The 22362-nt window shown below is 38.7% G+C and overlaps 1 protein-coding gene across 2 annotated transcripts in view; it reads right to left on the bottom strand.

The window, feature by feature from the left end:
* Positions 1-22362, bottom strand: part of MORC3 (MORC family CW-type zinc finger 3) — a 44699-nt gene continuing 22337 nt past the window's right edge. For both annotated transcript variants that reach the window (XM_055569916.1, XM_055569917.1), the window contains 9 exons: positions 19400-19497; positions 17944-18048; positions 16179-16301; positions 15997-16071; positions 15096-15141; positions 13770-13936; positions 9456-10347; positions 6062-6219; positions 1-3177 (listed from right to left, as the gene is read on the bottom strand). In XM_055569916.1, coding sequence (XP_055425891.1) covers positions 3024-3177; positions 6062-6219; positions 9456-10347; positions 13770-13936; positions 15096-15141; positions 15997-16071; positions 16179-16301; positions 17944-18048; positions 19400-19497 — 1818 coding nt within the window. In that variant the 3' untranslated portion in view covers positions 1-3023. The remainder of the gene's footprint in view (positions 3178-6061; positions 6220-9455; positions 10348-13769; positions 13937-15095; positions 15142-15996; positions 16072-16178; positions 16302-17943; positions 18049-19399; positions 19498-22362) is intronic.

The following is a 22362-nucleotide window of genomic DNA, read 5'->3' as shown; positions in this document are numbered from 1 at the left end:
TAGGAAGAAACACACTCGTACATTTATTTTTCATAGGAGTTTAAGTACAACGATTTCTGGATGGCAACATTTATTAAAATTAACATACCATATACTCTTTGACCAATCAGTATTCATGACAAGGAATTTACATTCTGGATACACTTGAAAAAGTATGTGTGGTGGGTATTTATTTTCACAGTAGTGTTTTTTCCAGAAAGAAAGAAAAGGAGCACTGAGAGCATATTCATGTCATTTTAAAATGCTACTAAAGCTGTTCAAAGAGTAATATGGAAATGTTACCAATTACATGGTATAATACCTGTGTAGATTTGATACAAATATATAATCAAATATAAAGATATAAAATTTAATAGAAACTGAATGCATATATATGAATGTGTGTGTATATGTATGCAGCTAATATTTTCTGGAAGGACATACAAAAAAATACTGGTCACCTTCAGGGAAGCAGTGGGGAAGTCTTTTCACAGTATACCATTCTGTTGTTATTTATGTTTCTAACTTGGGCACCAGCTCTGCTTCCCTTTCCCTGACCTCGTACCCCAGTGAGAGAGTGGCCATGCGGATTCTGGGTTGGTTTCAGGAACCACTTGACTTCAACACTCACACTCATCACTAGAGGGTGTAGATCAATGGCTCTTGGCTCTGATAGTGCACTGGGAGGCCTTAAAAAAAGTCTTGACAATTGGTTCAACCCTCAAAACTCTTATAGTATGGGGAGCATCCTCACATTGGGATTCCTAAGAACTCCACAAGTGATTCTAACACGCAGCCAGTGGAGAACCACCAGTACGTATCACCTTTGATTATTCCTCCATGTCAAATAATGACCTAATGGGTCATGCGATAACACAAGTCAAGTGTCTGAGACTATGGGCAGTCACCAGCGCCTCCTGCTCACAGTAGGAATTGAGGCCAAATAAAGGAAACATCGATATGCCACACTGGCCTTGCTGTGTGAACATTTAGCGTTCACTGAGTTTGTAGTCTCTGTTGAGGTCTTGTTTGTAGGGGCTGTGGACAATTCTAGTTTACGTCCTTATACTGTTTTTGTTTTAAAGCTTTAAACAATTGGTTTAAGCAGCACACTCCTCCCATACTAGCCTTTTAAAAAATTGAACAACAAAAAAAAAAGAGATAGAGGTACCTCAATATATGCGATGTGGGTCCATGTTGTTCTCTTAAATCTGCTAGCCACATTTTCAGTCTTATCTTGGCAATATTTTCTTAAAGAGTGAATATTAGGTTAAATATTTTCAAAGAATCAACTCAGCAAGCAAGTTTCTCTTACTAATTCTATGATTAATTTTCCCATTAAGCCAGTTAACAGCCGTATAATATGGATTTCTGCAAGAATATAGCTGACCAAAAGGAAAGGGAAAATTGCAAATTCCAGAAATAAGTGCTACATAAATATTCACAAACTTAGACATGCTATACACAGCTGCTCTCATTTAGGCAAGGTTTTTTAAAATGATTTATATAAAGAAAGTTTCTTTTTCAGTGTAAAATGCACGCACACACTCTCAAGGTGAGCCCAGTCTTAGAATCTTAATGGAAACAAACAGTATTAGTCTTCTAACTGTAGCTTCTAATGAATATAATGAGCTCAACTTGAGGGTCTTAACAGACACAATCTTAGTTTTCAAAATACAACTTGAATATAGAATTCCTTAAAAGTAATATCTGAAATGTTAGCCATCATATATATTTTTATTTTATTACAAGATTTTTAAATTCTGAGGAGATACAATTGTGACAGAAAACCAGCTTCATACCAAAAATACAGTTTCAATTACCTTATCAAGCAAATAAAATTTCACTTATTTGCTTTTTCTAGAAGTTAATGTACAATAAAAATTTAACATTGTACATGACAGACATGTAATTAAGCATATAAAAGGAACATGTATTCAATGTTCAGAAACAAAAGTAAAAATAAATAGCAATGATAAAACTTTGAAAAAAATAATGCACATTTTAGTTGTGGAAAATACGATTCTTAATTATATACACAGTTATACTTAATAGAAAGCCATCTTTTTATAATTGCACAAAACATGGGGCCAATAAAGCATAATTTTTAGGGCATGTAATACTATAATCCTAGGTTGTTTGCTGCTTAACTCCAGGATACAAAACACTTAGGTTTGCAATATAATAAAAAGTATGCAGTACTGCTGGAGAAAGATTGTCTTCCTCAACTCATATTAACCTGTAGTAATTCTACAAAAGGCTGTACAGGAAATTTCACAAAAAGAAATATTAAACAATTATTGTGCCCACTTCATGCGAACTAAGCAGCCAAAAATGGGCTTCAAGGTAAATGTGGTGGGACGTTTAATATTTTTGATACTTTTATACTAAAAATCGTCACTTTTTTCTGTAAAAAACACTTTGCGTTTGATCATGATTGGCAATCTCAACACACAAAACATCCCGGCAAAAATGGAGTTTCTGCTTTACTTTCTTTTCATGAATAAAATACTTCAGGAAATAAGAATTTATAAAAAAGAAACATTAATGCTCAATTCACTTCAAACTTATCAGGAATGTTATTCCATTTTAAAAAACCCTGTTTTAAACTTCTCTGTAAGAAAATCAAAGGTAACATTTCCATTTGTATTATGGCACAGCCCCCAAGTCAGAGAAAAATACACTTTAGGGAACCAGAAAAGATTGCACAAAGATTAGAGGCAACCTGAAAACCTCTTGGTGAAAAACACTTGAGTCCTTTAGGGTGATAAAAAAATATGTGCAGACTTAATTATAAGTATTTACATTTCAAAGCAGAATCATGAGTTAGCTGTGTAGCTGCTCAATATCAATGATTCACAGGCATTTCAAAAGGTGTGATAATGTGTACACAGTATTTGTGTCCACACTTGAATGCATAGAATACAGCAAAGAATATGGTTCTTCAGTCTGTTACCTATCATACTTATAACAAAATTGTTTACATTTTGAAAGCTGTACAAGCAGAAGACTGAGCAAATATTTTTCATTATCTCAAATACACTTTAAGTACTACTGATTTCACTCATTTGTTCCACAACTTGTCCTAAGATCTCATCAACTACATCAACATCGTAATTCACTTGCTGAAGATCGAGATCAGGTACAATCATGGCCAGGAGCTGTCCTACGTTAACTCGAAGAGATCGAAGTTTGAGGCTGAAAATACAAATATTACACCTATTAGACAAACATTATAATAATACAGCTTAATATTCACGTAGGGCTTAAAATTTAAGAGAAATATTAAAATGGAATCTCTAGAATGGCACACAAACTAAATGAAAAGCAAAACTTCCTCAAGAGAACTGGATTTAATAATTCACTTAATAATTTATAATTTAACAACTAAATATTTATCTGTTGGTAAATAGAATGTTTCATAAAACTAGTGGCTCTGTTTGGTTCCAACTAATACAATTTTAATTCGAGACTGGAAAAAATGTGGACTGGTAAATACATAAATAACAAGATGCTATTTACAACTGAAAATCTTGTTATTACCTGGAAAAAAGTACTGATATACTAGTGAGAACACTGGTCTAAGAATAAGACGTAGCTCTTTGAGTTTCAGCTTCCTTCTGAGGAAAGTAAACACAACTGTTCCCTAAACCATGTTCTGGTTACAGTATGAGATATCTGGTTATGAGATATCCATCGTTGTATAAATGGATTTGTGGTTAACTAAGCTTAATAAACTTTGGGTTAAATAATGTTAAACAAGATCTTTTTTAAATGCAGGATTTCTCTGAACCTATCACATACTAAAGTTCACTATCAATTGTACTATGAATTCATTATAAACACTGGGAAACCCTAGATTAAATGATCATTATCATTCCTTCCTGATTTCCATACATGTAGCTATCTGAATATCAACATTCTGGATTTTAGATACATACCTACAACTATTCAGCAAGTGGTCTTTCCTTGAAGATTGAGTGAAACACATGGATTAAGAGAATGTTACAGTTGTTTCTATTCTGTCCCCTCCAAAACGTAAGAAGCAAAGACTCTGATGCTGGGAGGGATTGGAGGCAGGAGGAGAAGGGGACGACAGAGGAGGAGATGGCTGGATGGCATCACTGACTCGATGGACGTGAGTCTCAGTGAACTCCTGGAGTTGGTGATGGACAGGGAGGCCTGGCGTGCTGCGATTCATGGGGTCGCAAAGAGTCGGACATGACTGAGTGACTGATCTGATCTGATCTTTAGTTTAGATACTGATCTTTCTAGGGTAGAAATCTCTGAAGGAGCAAGATGCTGATCTTTAGGTTGACAACACACAAAAATGAGATTTTACATTTGGTTTGTGAGTGTATCTTAGGATTCCATTGGATCTTGGATAAAATTTTACACCATTCCCATAACAGCTTTCTGTCCAAGCTTACCCACTCATCTTCAATCAGATGCCTAATTTCGATATAAAAAACAAAGTGCCAGGATGACCCTATGGCCATCTCTGACCTTCCTATCCTTTAAGTCTTTGGATTGTCCTGGCTAACTCCCCTTCTCTACAGGACACATCACAAGACCCTATTTCAGTGTATGTAACAGCACTGAGAGAAAGCACTGTGAGCTCCACATGCAATTTTAAAGAATGTAGCCACATTAAAAACTGAAATGAAGCAATAAATTTAAGTTACATATGAAATATCATTTCATCATATAATCAAAATATTGAGGTGTTTCCTTCTCCTTTTTTTGAATATGAGGGCATCAAAATCCAGCATGTATTTCATACTTACAGCACATCTCAACTCAGACTAGCTACATGTCAAGTGCCAGTGGCCGAATGTGGCTATACTGTCTTGGAAAGCACAAATCTAAGTGATCATCAATGACTCAAAGTTCAGTGTGCAAGTGGATCATCTGGAAAACTGTTTATAAGTTTCCAATTCAATAACCCGTACTTTGGCCCAAGGATCTGTATTTTACAAGTACTACAGATGTTTGTGGTTAATGTTTTCCGAAACACCAGTTGGGAGTTTATTTTCTGAACCTTTGGCCCCATAGTTATATGTACTATTCTATTCATTCTATTTCCATAAACAGGTTTAATGAAATCCTTCAAAAACTTAAATGTCAGGTAAGGATGGTAAACTATTTCCCAACAACAGTATGTTTTAGGTACCCAGTCTTATTACATTAGTAGGAAGAGTTATACAATTTTACCCCTTAACGACTTTTTTTTCCTGAATATTTTTGAATAACCACCCCCAATACTGTCAGAACCCCAAGTCCATTTAATACCTTACTGAGAGTAATCATTCATTTATTGTTTTCTTATTTTCACAGAACTTCTTCCTTATTATCACATGTAATGGCAATTTTCAGTAATTATGGATTTCCTAAGTTAAAACTGCAGAAGGCATGTAGTAAAATGAGATAGCAAACCATAAATAAGTATTGCCAAGTAAATACAGAAAGAAATCAAGGCAAAAAACTAAGTTTCATGAAATGGACCCTTATCCTCTAGTCACTGCCTAATTCTTTAACATCTGGGACAATTTTCAGTTTCTCACCCCAAAGTATTCCTAACCACTCTGACCAATCAAAGCTTTATTCCTTTGAAATTCCTATTTCACTTAGGTTCACTAAACTCTTAGTTCCCTGAAGGAAAGGATGATGACAAGTACTTCTTTTTGTATCTATCATAATGCTGGGATCACAGCAGTGAGCAACTTCTTTTGATAGAACAAGCTTTGAGGAGTACTAGGGAGAAGGCAATGGCACCCCATTCCAGTACTCTTGCCTGGAAAATCCCATGGATGGAGGAGCCTGGTAGGCTGCAGTCCATGGGGTCGCTAAGCGTCAGACGCGATTGAGCGACTTCACTTTCACTTTCATGTATTGGAGAAGGAAATGGCACCCCACTCCAGTGTTCTTGCCTGGAGAATCCCAGGGACGGGGGAGCCTGGTGGGCTGCTGCCTGTGGGGTCGCGCAGAGTTGGACACGACTGAAGAGACTTAGCAGCAGCAGCAGCAAGTATCATGCTAACCAGAACTGCAGCCCCAGCCAAACTGCCTCATCTCATATTACCTTTCCCCATCAGTGTAATTTACAGACTCCTCGATGTTACTTGAAGTTGATACATCAGCTCCTACTTGTCCACTTGCAGATTTTAATTGTTCAATTTCAGCTTTCAGTTCTTCACACTGCGAACGGATTTGTGATTTTTCCACTTCCAATAATTCAATCTGACAAAAAATTAATTTTATAACTGTAAAATTTTAAAATACTACTATCAAAGTGCAAATTTAAGCTAAGAAATGTATAAAACCCTGCTTGATGAAAATCTCCATCAAAAAATTAAGACACTACCCTAGTGGCTCAGACAGTAAAGAATCTGCCTGCAATCCAGGAGACCTGGTCTGGAAAGAACCCCTGGAGACAGGAATGGCAACCCACTCCAGTATTCTTGCCTGGAGAATTCTATGGACACAAGAGCCTGGCAAGCTACAGTCTACGGGATCGCAAAGAGTAGGATGCGACTGAGCGATTAACACTTTCACTTTACACTCCAAAAAGAAAACCAAGAAAACGTAGACAAAAAACAGCATGCTATAAATAAAGTTTCACTTGTTTAGTTTCACTTAAAGGAAGACCTACAAGACCTTTTAGAACTATCACCATAAAAGATGTCCTTTTCATCATAGGGCACTGGAATGCAAAAGTAGGAAGTCAAGAGCCTGGAGGAACAGGCCTTGGAGTATAAAATGAAGCAGGGCAAAGGCTAATAGAATCTTGCCAAGAGAATGCACTGGTCATAGCAAACACCCTCTTCCAACAACACAAGAGACAACTCTACACATGGACGTCACCAGATGGTCAACACCGAAATCAGATTGATTATCTTCTTTGCAGCCAAAGATGGAGAAGCTTTATACATTCAACAAAAACAAGACCAAAAGCTAATTGTGGCTCAAATCACGAACTCCTTATTGCAAAATTCAGACCTGAATTGAAGAAAGTAGGGTAAACCACTAAACCATTCAGATACAACCTAAATCAAATCCCTTATGAATATACAATGGAAGTGACAAATAGAGTCAAGGGATTAGATCTGATAGACAGAGTGCCTGAAGAACTATGGATGGAGGTTTGTGACATTCTACAGGAGGTGGTGATGAAAACCATCCCCAAGAAAAAGAAATGCAAGAAAGCAAAATGGCTGTCTGAGGAGGCCTTATAAATAGTTGGGAAAAGAGAAGCTACAGGCAAAGGAGAAAAGGAAAGATATACCCATCTGAATGCAGAGTTCCAAAGAATAGCAAGGAGAGATAAGAAAGCCTTCCTCGGTGAACAATGCAAAGAAACAGAGGAAAACAATAGAATGGGAAAGACTAGAGATCTTTTCAAGAAAATAAGAGATATCAAGGGAATATTTCAAGCAAAGATGGGTACAATAAAAGACAGAAACAGTATGGACCTAACAGAAGCAGAAGATATCATGAAGAGGTGGCAAGAAAACACAGAACCGTACAAAAAAAGATCCTCATGACCCAGATAATCACGATGTGTGATCACTGACCTAGAGCCAGACATCCTGGAATGTGAAGTCACGTGGGCCTCAGGAAGCATCACTACGAACAAAGCTAGTGGAGGTGACAGAATTCCAGTTGAGCTATTCCAAATCCTCAAAGATGATGCTGTGAAAGTGCTGCACTCAATATGCCAGCAAATTTGGAAAACTCAGCAGTGGCCACAGGACTGGAAAAGGTTAATTTTCATTCCGATCCCAAAGAAGGGCAATGCCAAAGAATGTTCAAACTACTGTACAATTGCACTAATTTCACATGCTAGCAAAGTAATGCTCGAAATCCTTCAAGCTAGGCTTCAAAAGTTTGTGAGCCAAGAACTTTCAGATGTACAAGCTGGATTTAGAAAAGGGAGAGGAACCAGAGATCAAATTGCCAACATCCACTGGACCAGAGAAAAAGCAAGAGAATTCCAGAAAAAGATTTACTTCTGCTTCACTGACTATGCTAAAGCCTTTGACTGTGTGAATCACAACAAACTGTGGAAAATTCTTAAAGAGGTGGGAATACCAGACAGACTACCTTACCTACCTCTTGAGAAACCTGTATGCAGGTCAAGAAGCAAAGAGTTAAAAACAGACATGAAACAATAGACTGGTTCAAAACTGGAAAAGAAGTACGTCAAGGGTGTATATTGTCACTCTGCTTATTTAACTTACATGCAGAGTAATGCAAAAATGCCAGGCTGGACGAAGCTCAAGATTGCGGGGAGAAATATCGCTAACCTCAGATATGCAGATGAAACCACCCTAATGGCAGAAAGCTAAACAGCCTCCTGATGACGGTGAAAAAGGAGAGAGAAAAAGCTGGTTTAAAACTCATCATTCAAAAAAAAGAAGATTATGGCATCTGGTCCCACTACTTCATGGCAAATAGATGGGGAAAAAGTGGAAACAGTGACAGATTTTATTTTCCTGGGCTCCAAAATCACCAGGGATGGTGACTGCAGCCATGAAATTAAAACACACTTTCTTCTTGGAAGAAAGTTATGACAAACCTAGACAGCCTATTAAAAAGCAGAGACATCACTTTGCCAACAAAGGTCCAAAGAGTCAGAGCTATGGTTTTTCTAGTAGTCATGTATGGATGTGAGAGTTGGCCCATAATGAAGGCTGAGTGCTAAAGAACTGATGCTTTTGAATTGTGGTGCCGGAGAAATCTCTAGAGAGTCCCTTGGACTGCAAGAAGATCCAACCAGTCCACCCTAAAGGAAATCAGTCCTGAATATTCATTGGAAGGACTGATGCTGAAGCTAAAACTCCAATCCTTTGGCTACCTGAAGCGAAGAACCGACTCGTTTGAAAACACCCTGATGCTGAGAAAGACTGAGGACAGGAGAAGGGGATGACAGAGGATGAGATGGTTGGATAACATCACCAACTTGATGGACATGAGTTTGAGCAAGGTCAGGAGTTGGTGATGGACAGGGAAGCCTGGTGTGCTGCAGTCCACGGGGTCACAAAGAGTCGGACACAACTTAGTGGCTGAACAACAATAACAAACATCTTCATCTACCTCATATGGTTATTTTCAGGCTTACAAATAACATAGAACTCCCAGCGTATTAGTAACTGACTGTCTCAGGGCCAATGAGCAGGATGATCCCTTGTGGTACAGCAGGGTCCTGTGTATACAGGACATTTACCAGACCTGGTCCCCACCCTTTCAATTCCATCACTGCCCATGCCTTCAAGATGCTGAAAGAACCACAATGACCTTATGCATTTCCAGATGCCCACATCAGGACCACTCCCAGTCGAGAACCAGTGGATTAGCAGGTAGTCGAGAAATGGAAATATTATGAAGTGATTTATTGCAATCTAGCAACTGGGGAGTTAAGGCTGGGATGCCCCTGGACACCTACACCTCTCTTTATGCTGAGGGATATAACTCACCTCACTTTTATACTGGTCCCTCTCAACACTGCATTTGTCCAGCTGTCTAAATACGTCATCAAGCTGCACAACCATTTCGTCCACCTCACTTTTACTCTCACTACTGGAACACTGACTGCATTCAGCCTTTACATGTTGCAAAGCACTACACTGCTTTTTCAGCCTTTCGATTTCTTCCAAGGCTTGACGATACTGAGATACCACATGGTCTGGACTTTCAGGTTTACCATTAATACTTTCCAGTAAAAATACAGCATCAGTTTCAGTAGACTGATGGCAAGTTTCCTTCTTCACGTATTTGTTATTCATTTCCAGTATCCTCTGCTGTAACACGTTGATTTGTTCAGTGAACATGTGGCACTGTCTTTTATAATTTTCTTTTTCTTGGGTGACGAGAAGCAGCTCATTTCTTAGTTCATTTAACTGGCGACTAGCGTCACTAGCAGATTTATCAAAGGTTCCCTGAGTTTCATGTGTCTTTCCTTCAGTTTCCACACAGGCTGGCAGTGCGGCTACGTCATTTCTTACATCTATCGCATCTTCAATAGTCTCTTCCTTTTTAACGACTAAACTTGGCACTTCAGTCTGGGTGGCTGTGGTAGTTCCCTGATCACACCGGGATGTCGAGGTACCTGTGGAGCCAGTCTGGCCACAAGGCTCACTGTCACCCACAAGCTCCACTGCCACACCACTCTGCTCCATGGGGCTCTGCTGCAATTTCACTTCAGTATCGTCATCTCCTGCAGGCTTGGGAGTGCTGTTTTCTTCTAAGATGATGACATCTTCATCATCATCATCATCATCTTGATGAGAATTTTCAAATACTTGATTACTCAATCTCCGATTCTTTGCATTCAAAATTGAGGAGCGGGTAGGGAGTCTTCGTTTCAGGCTGGAAAAAATTTCATATATGAAATATAGGATTATAAAATGTAGATATGGAAAAAAATAAGATGACCTTGAAGTAATCTATCTTGAATTCTAAGAAATGCCCACATTCATTTTTTTAAACAATATATTTACAGAATATTTTGAATATCAAAATATCAAAAGAAAAATATCAATGATTTAATAAAGCAGAGATTATTTTCTCCTTTTACAGATGAGGAAACAAGACTATTATGACCTCTTCAAAGTACCACATCCTTATACTGCCAATTTATCTCATTTGATGTCTTCTGGCATTTCAATTTAACATCTTGAAACAGAATACCACCACTCACCCCAGGGGTGCTGTCTGTAACCCAGAGGTCACTGAATGGCACTGCCATTCCCATCTGTCCATCGTAATTCCATCAACATTCAGGGATCAAAGGTGGGTTACAAGGTAAACCAGCATGCCCTACCCTTTCATGGAAAACAATTTCCCCTGCATTAAAAACTGCCTTGTTTTCTTAGTCTGATTAGTTTTCTGTGAATTTATCACCAATTGATCACTTTTTGTCCCACCTAAGAGGGATATTTGTACTGATTTGCCACTTGGGTCTTAGGTGTTAAGACCTCATTTCTCGAGAAAGATCTCCCCTTTCCTTAGGCTTACTCTCTCATATGGCGGGGAGGGGGGAGCATAATCTTCAATAAGAACTTGAGAAAGGGTACACATGACATAAAAAATATAAAATATTGCACAGTGAAAATATTCTTTTCACCTCTCAAGTTCACTAATGGTTTGTTTTTTATACAGACTTCCAGGTTGGGAATTACTTTCTCCAAACTCTAAAAGCATTATCCCATCATTATCTTCCAGTCACTGTTCCTGCCACTCTGATTGCTGATCATTTGAATATAGCCTCCATTCTCTCTTAAACAAAAAATTCTTTTCCCCAAGTGCTTTAAAACTTCATGATGATATTTCTTATCTTTCCCCAGACATTACGCTGTGGAAATTAAGCCTTTCTTCCATTATTTCCTCCCTTCTCTGATGTCCCGTTCTGGAATACCCTTATTCAGAGGTTGGTCCCTCCAGTACCCTGTCTTCTGTTTCCTGTCTTCCGTTTATCTCCTCCTTCTGGGAGAGTTATCTGTTAAACATCTGCCCAGCTCTCAGTTAGTTCCGCATGGTCTCTTCTGCTCCCTTTGTTTGAGCTATGTGCCTCTGGGGACCCTCAGCTATATCTCTATTTCGGACTGGAAGCAGTGAGGGCTGGGTGTGGGATGTGGGAGCCCAAGGATGCCATCACCACCACCTAGGGCCTTCCTCTTGGGAGCCAGGGAGGAGGGGAAGAGAGGTGACAGGCTCCTCACCATTCAGTATTCAAACATTCCCCAACTCCTGCTTCCAAAACAGTGGCAGTGAAAGCTGCTCCAGAGAGTAAGCTCCCTACCTTCTGACAGAGGAAGAGCAGCAGCACTTCTGGCCTTTGCAGGCTATGAAAAAGCCCAGGAAACTACCCTCCCCTGAACTCTCATAGTAGCCTCCTGGTCTTACCCCCAGTTTCCCACCTTCAGAAACGTCCAGTGCTTCCAAGTTCTGAGACAGTCTAGTGATCCAAGCAGTTAAGCATTTAATTAGAAGTTGCCCTGTTCTTTTTCTTACCAGGCTAATTCCTATTTGTTTGTCAAGACTTAGTTTAGGGACCATCTCCCCACAGACTTTGGCTCTATGAATTTAGGAACAGAGGTTTACAAATGAAAAATCTCGCTCTGTTCTCTTCTACCATTTTGGTGGCTACGTGTGTGCACTCAAGTCGCTTCAGTCCTGTCTGACTCTTTGCGACCCCATGGACTGTAGCCTGCCAGGCTCCTCTGTCCACCGGATTCTCCAGGCAAGAATACTGGAGTGGGTTGTCATACCCTCCTCTAGTGATGACAGTCACTTTCAAAGATAAATTCCATTACCTTGTCTGTAAACATTACAAAAAATTTACTTTTTTCTTACTTTGTCTGGAACCAGCTTCATGAAGAAAAGCCAAGAATATCATGGAGACTAGTTTAAAAAAATTCACACATGTTCTCAGTTAAGCAGCAATCCAGCCACAAAACAAGACCTCAAAATGCAGGCTATATATAAACAGCAAACTATTTCAAAACATGCCCTCCATGATGTACATATGCATAAAGGCAGTTATTTTGAATCTTTTCTCAACTTTCAAAAATTCTTTTGAAGGCCTTCCCTGGCAGCTCAGTGGTAAAGAATCCACCTGCGAGTACAGGAGACGTGGGTTCAATTCCTAACCCGGGAGGATCCCACATGTCTTGGGGCAGCAGGGCCCACACATCACAACTGCTGGGTCCACATGCTATGACTACCGAAGCCTGCCAGCCCTGGAGCCTGCTCCACAAGTAGAGGGGCCACTGCACGACGAGAGGCTCGTGCACCATAACTACAGAAAAAGCCCTCGTGGTGGCGAAGACCCAGCACAGACAAAAAGAAATTAACAAATTAAAGAAAAACCTCTCAGAACGTCTGGTCTCACTATTTCAGAGAATCTTGTTTCAGTGTTTCTCTTCAAACAACAAATCCATACGGAGTCTGATGTATTAGTTAACCAGCATCACAGTCTTCACTCTTCACCTGTGTTCCTTCTGTTCACTTTGTAAATGCAACCTGTGCAGAGCATTGCTTTTAGAATTTCAGGAACCCACCTAGCACCGCCTCATCATAAAGCATTCCCTGACCATTCCGGTCAAGAGTGCTAACTGTTCACTGCAGGTTATCATACATCTTTCTCTCCTTCTTCCATCCACTCATCCAAGTATATAACATGTCGCAGGCTATGCTGAGAATGTATGGGTCACAGCTGACATTATACTGTTGCACTGTGAGCTGCCATTGCTTCGTGTTCTTCTTTACTCAGATACTGATAATCTTAAAAGCAGGAATTTCCTCACTATACAGAACTGCAAAGAGGTGACAATACGATCAATTTCCACAATGAAAAAAAAATAGACTTTTAATTGATTTGAACAGTAACGTAAGTAGGGTAGAGATAAGTTTAGACAATAAAAGCAAAATACCTCATCCTTATGGCTTCCCTTGTGGCGCAGCAGTAAAGAATCCGCCTGCCCACTCAGGAGACATGGGTTTGATTCCTGGATCGGGAAGATCCCCTGGTGTAGGAAATGGCAACCCACTCCAGTATCCTTGCCTGAGAAATCCCATGAACAGAAGGAGCCTGGCGTGCTACAGTCCATGGGGTCGCAAAAGAGTCGGACATGACTTAGCAACTGAACAAAAAACAACCCATCCGTTAGACTTGTTTAATATGCGTATAAACTACACTTTCTTAGAAGTGCACTATCGCCATGTAAGTGCCAAGTAAAGGCTGTCTCATACTTGTTTCCCAAGTCGAGAAACACATTTTAGCCACTGACCTGTTATTCTCAGGTTCAGACTGGGGTGAACCCCGATGATGGTTTATAAGCCTTGTTGAGTAAGTATTTGCTACTTCTGAAAGATGTCCTCGTGGAACACTTTCCTTAATGGGAGTAAAGGTTTGACTTGACACAGGGGTTTTTGGAAACAGGAGTTCAGCATGAATCTGTTGGAGGAAAAAAAAATTGATCTTAAGAAGAGATTTTAAAATGTGTCCTGTCCCAAACACAAAGTACTCTTTCCCTGTCCCCTAAACCAGAGGCACTGAGAACTATCCTAACCACGTGAGCTTGTGCTGTGTACCCTGAACCAGGGAGCGACAAAGAGCCAAGTCCAGCCTGCGAGTGAGTCAAGACTGGTTTCGCATTTTTAAACGCATGAACAAAACAAAGAATGAATACGCAACGGGTCTACAGAGCCTAAAATACCACCTGGCCTTTTACAGAAAGATCTGTTGACCTTGGATTATATAGAGAGCTTACACAGATATGTAATAAAAACATTTTTCCAAGAGAAAGAAACATAAATATAAAGGAAGATAAAGTCACAAAGACACTGCCTTTAAAAAACCTAAGCCCACTATTCTTTTTCTTCCAGTTCTGTTCTCACTCTCAAACCCTCAGCCTTTATATAAGAAAACATTTCAATGTATCGATAAGCATACATATACCAATGCAGCAGCCCACAACTTCCTATACAAGAAGTACAACTACCTACTTAACACACCAAAAAAAAGCTCAACACCATTAAGCAAGATAGGGCTATGGGATTAAGAGAGGCAAATTACTATATATAAAAGAGACAAGCAATAAGGATATATTATTGAACAGCACAGAAAATTATAGCCATTGTTTTGTAGTCACTTTTATTGGAGTATTATCTATAAAAATTCTGAATCACATGCTGCACACCCGAAACTAGTATTACAAAATAAACTATACTTTCAATTAAAAAAAGAGAGAGAGAGAACAGGAGGGAGGGTCAATGATGTAGCTTTGGTCTAAGTCAGTACTAGAATGCAGCCCCCTGGGTGTTCCTATTAATTTTTCCTTGACTGTCTATCTAAAGAGAAGATTCTTAAAAGAACATCTGCCTTTCCCCAGATGCCCAACTTAAGAATAAAATTGAACCATCTGAGTGAAGTTGTTGGGTTAGGAAGTCAGGGTTGGGAAAGAGGGTAAAAAGTGGATACAAGAAGAGAGAGAATGTGAACTCAATGAACAAGATTGCTTCAATCTGCTATATAACTCCTAAGTTTAAAGTTGAGTACTAAGTTAATCACCACCCAATCCAGGACACAGCTGTAATATGGAAGGCCTCATTACCCGAGGGACTGTTTCCGGTTGTCTGATCCTGAACTTTTCCCTGTCTCTTAAAAAAAAAAGAGAGAGAGAAAAAAGAAAAAGAAAAATGAACAAATTTAAATGTACTTCATTTTTCAATTGTTTTCCAATGACATACTTGCCACTTCACTACTAAGTCACTAAGACAGGTAGGTACACTGAACTCCGCTTCAGTGTCCTTATAATCAGGGCTGAGCCCTAGGCAGGGAGATGCTTTCTACCTCTTTTCTCAGTAACACCCTAATGTCTTCCAATCTTGCTTCAAACTTTATCTTCAAGAATAGTGCACTATAAATCTTCATGAACTCGACCTTCCATGAGCAGTACATAAGCCTAATGTTCCCCGTGGCTCACTGCTGTTCCCAGCTTCTCTCTGCACCTCTACTCTCCATTAGGCCCATTCACATTATTTACTCTGGTTAAGCTGAACAAACCATTGCTCTCCACCCAACAAATCCCATTGCTCTCCACCCAACAAATTCCACCCATCAGGAATTTTCCTGATCCATGTCCCCAGCCAAAGGAATTTATCCTTATGGGCTTCCTCACAGGACAGAGTCAGGCCTTTTACAGGAGTCGTCAACTTCACACTGGTAACGCACACACGTTTCACCTTCTCTGTTAAAAGGGCTGTATTCACTTCTAACTCATTGGTGTTTAGCCCAAAAAGACAAAACTATACCGCATATGCAAAGTATCTTGTAGACAGGACAGCAATAACCAGCAGGTATCCACAGCATAAACTTAAAAAGCATTTGATGGTATACACTCCACATCTTGGAGTCATCTTTTGTGGCTATACTGCTGTCTCTCAGAGACGCACTGACTGACACTGCAGATGATCTGGGTTTTATCCTCCCACATACATTAATATAATACTCACTTCTTTTTGTAGGTTTTTTCATAAGTGGGATGCACCACATCTTCATCTTCAGGTTCTTCTGGAACGTCACAATTTCTAGTCAGAAAAATCACATGGGAATAACACGTCACCAGTGCCTATTCATACATCTTGAACAGTAGTTTCTGCCTTTCCAAAAAAGGGTGCTACCAACTATATGGTACCTGAACTGTGGGTCAGGGTTATTGGAGCAATACCATTTTTCTGGAAGTTTATCTATCCCATCTGGTAATTTTCGCCACTTTAGACAGGAATCACATTGAACCCATGTCTGATCAGGACGTTTCCTGTAACAAAATAACAACTCAATATTAACATGGAAATACCGACCTAAGTATTAGGGCTTCCTTAGTGGCTCAGACGGTAAAGTATCTGTCTGTAATGCAGGAGACCTGGGTTTGACCCCTGGGTTGGGAAGATCCGCTGGAGAAGGAAATTGCAGCCCACTTCAGTATTCTTGCCTGGAAAATCCCATGGACCAGGAGCCTGGTAGGTTATCGTCCATGGGGTCGCAAAGAGTCGGACACGACTGAGCGACTTCACTTTCACAGACCTAAGTACTTCACTGGACTTTCCACTGGACTTTCACCCACAAAATTCTCCTATTAATTCTGTCCCTGAAAATTCCGTAACATAACTACTTTGGTGGACAATTAGTTTTTAAAAACAATTCTGGCTACTACTGAAGTGACAGACTAATTTAAACAAAGTGATTTAAATGTCTTGTTTAATAGCACATTATTAATTTTTTTCTATAGTAAGAACTCAAAAACCTAAGAAAATACTAAAATGACTTGCTCTGAAATTTATATTAAGTTAGCATCTACACTGTCAAATCCAATATACTTCTTAGCATAATAACAACTCAAGTACAGAAAATAGGCAAGCTGTGTTACTGCAATTTAAGCAATTTTTATAACTGTATTACATTTTACCCTCTACTATAGCATATCTCTGAACAACTTAAATTTGCATATTTCTTTAGTTTATAAAGGCTTTCACATTTTTATCATTCAAAAATTACTATGATCCTGCAAAGAATTTACGTAGACTCATTTAACATACAAAGAATTCACCTTAACGCTAGTAACTTTTAAAATCTAGTTTTAAGAAATACATTTAAATGGTTTTATAGAAACTTCAAACAATCCAAACTTTTATAGAGTAAATATAAACCCCTTGTTTCAGGAGGTTACTATTGCTTACTTCTTTAATCCTGGTAGAAATTTTCTGGAGGTTACTATTGCTTACTTCTTTAATCCTGGTAGAAATTTTCTATGCTTATAAAAGTATGCATATGTATGTGGACAATAAAAAAGCCACACAATGGAAAAATTAAGACACTGAGTTGCATCCTTTTTGTTTTCCGTTATCTATCTTGGACATCCTTCCATCAGTACACAGAATTATTATTCATTCAGAGGGCTTATGTGTTTCACTGAGGAGCACTATTATCTTTTCATTCTTACAACTCTACGAGGTAAAGACTATTACTGTTCCCATTTTACAAATGATAAAATGGAAGCTTATAAGAGGTCAAATAACATGTTCAATGTCACACAGCTACTTAAGCAAGAACTACAATGTAATCTGAAATTTGGCTTTAGGCTCTCGATCCTATTACACAAGACCAGAGATTTTCAACCTATGAGATACAACCCATTAGTGGATCATGAAGTCACTTTAGTGGGTCAAGATGAGCATTTTTAAATAAAATAAGTGTTATCAACACTAATAATACAGGTAAATACTGTTTCAAGAATCTTTTGTGTATAAATGCATATGTTCATCTTACAGTATGCTGATTTGTGCTGTGGGACTTATTTCTTACTATGAATTAGATTCCAAAGTTTATGAACACTGTACAACCGCCAGCCCGCCAATACCATATCCTGATATTAAAGTCAATTATTTTTTAAATGTACTTACTGAATATCTTCAACTGGCAAGTTTAGAGGATATTCTGCATGTTTTTTCACTTTCATTTCATTCCAGTAATCATTCAGCTTATCTCCTAGTGCTGTTATTGTTAGCCTCAAAAAGAAGTCAATTATAAAATCAATTCAAGAAAAAAAAATGATAACGATTAAATCTCTGTCAAACACAAAGATAGCATAAGCAACCTAGTATTTATTGATCGTGTGAACACTAGGGAGTGGGGAGGGCAGGGTGGAAGGTTCTCCAAAATGTTCAGTTAAGTAAGAACACTCAGAGTCATGGCAATCTTCTAAGTATCTTTAAAAGTTCATAGAACAGAGCCAGGGTCACCAGGAATAAGACAGAAAATACTAGTACTTCAGGTCCTCTGCTGAGAAAGTATGCTGCCAACCAACCCACCAACTACTTTCTGAATCTCAACCCGGTGGCCCTTCCAGAGGAGCTCCAGCTGTGTGCTCAGGCCACACTCTTCCCTCCAGCAGCAGAGACTGTTCAGCCTACGCACGCCCCCGGGCAGAGACAGTTTTCCTCTAAGGACAACTCAGCCCTACATCCCCTGCCAACAGCAGGCCATGTCTACAGACGGAGACTGATCAGGCCTTCTGGCAAGCTCCCTGCCACGGCAGGTACTGTGTTCCTGTGTCGGTCACAACCTCTACTGGGATCTGAACCTCTGACTGCTGGGACTGGGAACCCTCTCCTAGTTCCTTTACTGTCTACTCTTTTTCAACCCAGAGGTAACAGTTGTATTTTTGCTCCTGACAGTTCTGGATAAGCTACTGTCCTTTTTAACCCTTTGAGCAATCACCTTCTACTACTGTGGTTAACAGCTCCTTATATTTTCTTTGTTTAAATAACAGAGGTAGCTGTAGTCTCAGGACTGCACTCTGAATGACATAGTTATTGATTTTCTCTATCATGTGTTTCCTAATTTGCTGATTCTGCTATTATTCCTTTCCTTCCACTTTATTTGTTCTTTATTTATAAGAAGTTTGCATTCTATTCTCTAATATATGCTCATTAGGACAGCTGTTGGTGCTTCCTAACTTTACAAGTAAAATTGATGATCATATTTATTTTATGGCTTCTAATCATTCTTAGAAGTATTTCTGTCTAAAGTACAGAGGACTAAACTTTCTTGATGTTCCCATCCAAGATGGAAATTTCTAGATTTTATATTACACAAAAAAATGTTACCAAGAAAGCATGAACTTCCTCTATTTAGTACAAATCTCAGAAATATTTCATTAGTAAAGACAGAGGAGAATATATTTCTATTTGCGATGGAGTAGAATATAATTCCTAGGGTGGAAAACAATGATTACATGTGTTTTCTAGGTAAGCCTCCCACAAAAGAAAAACAAATTCAGCTTAGAAAAAGTTAAGGAAGTATTTCCAAAATAAATTGTAAAAAGTCAGTCATCAATCATTTTAATAGGTAACATACCTGTATTCATTAGTATAATCGAAATCTTGTTTATTATGAGTTGGTTTTAGGAAATAGCAGTCTATAATTCCCACTACTCCAACACCCATGTTGTTTGCCTGAAAAAGAAAATGAAATTGGCATTTTAAACATTAGATATGATACTCCTGCACTGCAGGTGGATTCTTTACCACCTGAGCCACAAGGGAAGCCCTTCATGATGCTCAAAACAATTATTCCTTCACCAAAATTTAAGAACTTTATGAAACATTTTCCTATATTTTATCTCATGATTCTTATGACATTTAGATTGAATAACAGTATCTGGAATGTAACTTACTTCTGGGGGTGATAATTCCTAAAAATGTAATAGCTTTCCTCCAAAACCACTTCCACTGTCAAGCATTCACTTAAGACAAGTATTATCATTCCCAGTTTTCTACAAGGGAAAAAAACCCCTCTCTACTGGGATGCAATATCTTAGCAGGTAGAAACCACAACTAACTCCTTCCTGTATCAGGGCCTAGCAAAGGCTCTGGCACATTAATACTCCATAAGTTTGCTAGATAGAAATTAAAGCCATTTATCCAAAGTTACATATTCAGTTGCTAATTGTGATGAAATAAAAACTTTAAATTCAACTGACCTAATTTATTTTTTAAACCTGCTAGCTAAAATATTGAACAAAACATATCTGAATCATATTCTGATTATCTATATGTGATCAACATGTGTATTTTGTTTGTAATTATAGCTGAGTCTAAGTACAATGATAAAAAGTAAAATACTGACACATAAAAAGAAAATTTCCATAGATACAGCTATAGACAAAACCATAAAAACCTAATTACAATGTGACTCTACTAAAAGCCATCAGTGGTTCCTCATTTCATACAAGTTGTAAATCACAGCACCCTTCACTTACAGTTCTTTTCATGTTGTTTCTGGCCTTACCTTCCTCTCCCCTCATTATTGCATTCCCAATTACCATCTGGTCCAAAGTGAAGTGAAAGTCACTCAGTCGTGTCTGACTCTTTGCGACCCCATGGATTATACAGTCTATGGAATTCTCCAGGCCAGAATACTGGAGTGGGTAGCCGTTCCCTTCTCCAGCGGATCTTTCTAACCCAGGGATCGAACCCAGGTCTCCCACACTGCAGGAGATTCTTTACATTGCTGGGTAGATTCTTTAACAGCTGAACCACCAGGGAAGCCCATCTGGTCCAAATAATCCCTTTAAGGTTGCCATTCTCTCAGAAGCCTCTTTCTTTTCCTTTGCAGACCTTCTTTTCTGGACCTAGAAAACTCTTGTTAGACTTTCCAAAACAGTAAATTAACTCAGTCTCCTCTCAATCACCACTTTCTCCAAGAAGCCCATTCTGATGCTCCAAGTCAAAGTGAAAGTTGCTCAGTCATGTCCAACTCTTTGTGACCCCATGGACTATACAGTCCATGGAATTCTCCAGGCCAGAATACTGGAGTGGATAGCCTATCCCTTCTCCAACGGATCTTCCAGACCCAGGAATCAAACCGGGGTCTCCTGCACTGCAGGCGGATTCTTTACCAACTGAGCTATCAGGGAAGCCTGATGCTCCAAGGAGACACCATATTCCCCTCAGCAAAAAGAGCTCTGGGGGCATGTGTATCTTTTCCTCTTTTTCTGCTGACATCTAGCACAGCAAATCATACCAAATACTTAATAAATTGTTTACTGAATCCAAATACTGGACCAGTTCATCTTCTGGTACAGAAAAACATTAAAAGTTGGCTGTAAAAGCTTATTTTTTTATGAGGTCAAACTTAACCAAAAATAACACACAAATTTAGCTGGGTTGGAAAAATGAGCTACACATCTTACTTATGTCAAATTCATTAAAAGAAAAAAAATGTGTATTTTGTAGCAGACCCTATTGGTTTTTTTGAATCCCAATTTGAAAAACTGAAGTATAGCTGATTTACAATACTATGCTAGTTTCAGGTGTATGACACATCCAATATTTTTAATTATACTCCATTTAAAGTTACTATTAAATATTGGCTACATTTCCTCTGCTGTACAATACATCCTTATAGCTTATTTTATACATAGTAGCCTGTACCTCTTAAACCCCTGCCCCATCTCTCCCCGCCACCCTGTCCCCACTGGTAATCACTAGTTTCTTCTCCATATTTGAGTCTATTTCTGTTTTATTACATTTATTGAGTTGTTTATTTTTTTGATTCCACATGTAAATGATAATATACAGTCTTTTATCTTTTTCTAATATATTTCACTAAGCATAATACTCTTCAGGTCCATCTACACTGTTGCAAAGAATTCAGAGTAAAATAAAATGAGCAGAAAATGAAAATCATGGAACTGGAAAACAAAATATGCCTGGACTTAAAATCTTTTGAACAAAGCTGAATTTTAGAATTTAACACTAAATTCTTAACACACACACATCAAAAAAACCTTTCTGTGGAAACATGTAAAAGATAAACAGACTGACACAGTAGGCAATGTTCATCATCCTAAACTGAACTCTACAAAAATGAAAGTGGTTTAGGAGGAAAACTCTAACATATTTAGGAACTAACTCCAGAGTAAATCACCTATCAGATACTATTTTTTAGGCTACTGCAGCAACAATGAATTAAAATCGATCAATTTTATTCTCACATACAATAATCCGGGATCCTTATCCAAGTGTAGTGACAAGATCTGCATCTGTGTCTGAGAGCCACATTCATCTTTAGATCTAAGGCAAGCTACATATGAGCCCCAATTTCCTCATCTGTAAAACAGAGAAAATGCTCTGTCCTCCTTGTAAGATTATTCAAGACCAAATGAGAAAATAATATACAAGTGCTCTACGGTCAAGCCCCACACCAATGCTGTTAAAAACACTGATATTAGAAGTTGAGGCAAGGGCACGGGGCTTCCATGGTAGTCCAGTGGCTAAGACTCCACACTCTCAATGCATGGGGCCTGGGTTCGATCC

Source organism: Bubalus kerabau, chromosome 2 (assembly GCF_029407905.1).
Source record: "Bubalus kerabau isolate K-KA32 ecotype Philippines breed swamp buffalo chromosome 2, PCC_UOA_SB_1v2, whole genome shotgun sequence".
Classification (NCBI taxonomy): Eukaryota; Metazoa; Chordata; class Mammalia; order Artiodactyla; family Bovidae; genus Bubalus; species Bubalus kerabau.
The sequence above is the reverse complement of the archived record's forward strand: the minus strand, read 5'-3'. Positions and strand labels throughout refer to the sequence as shown.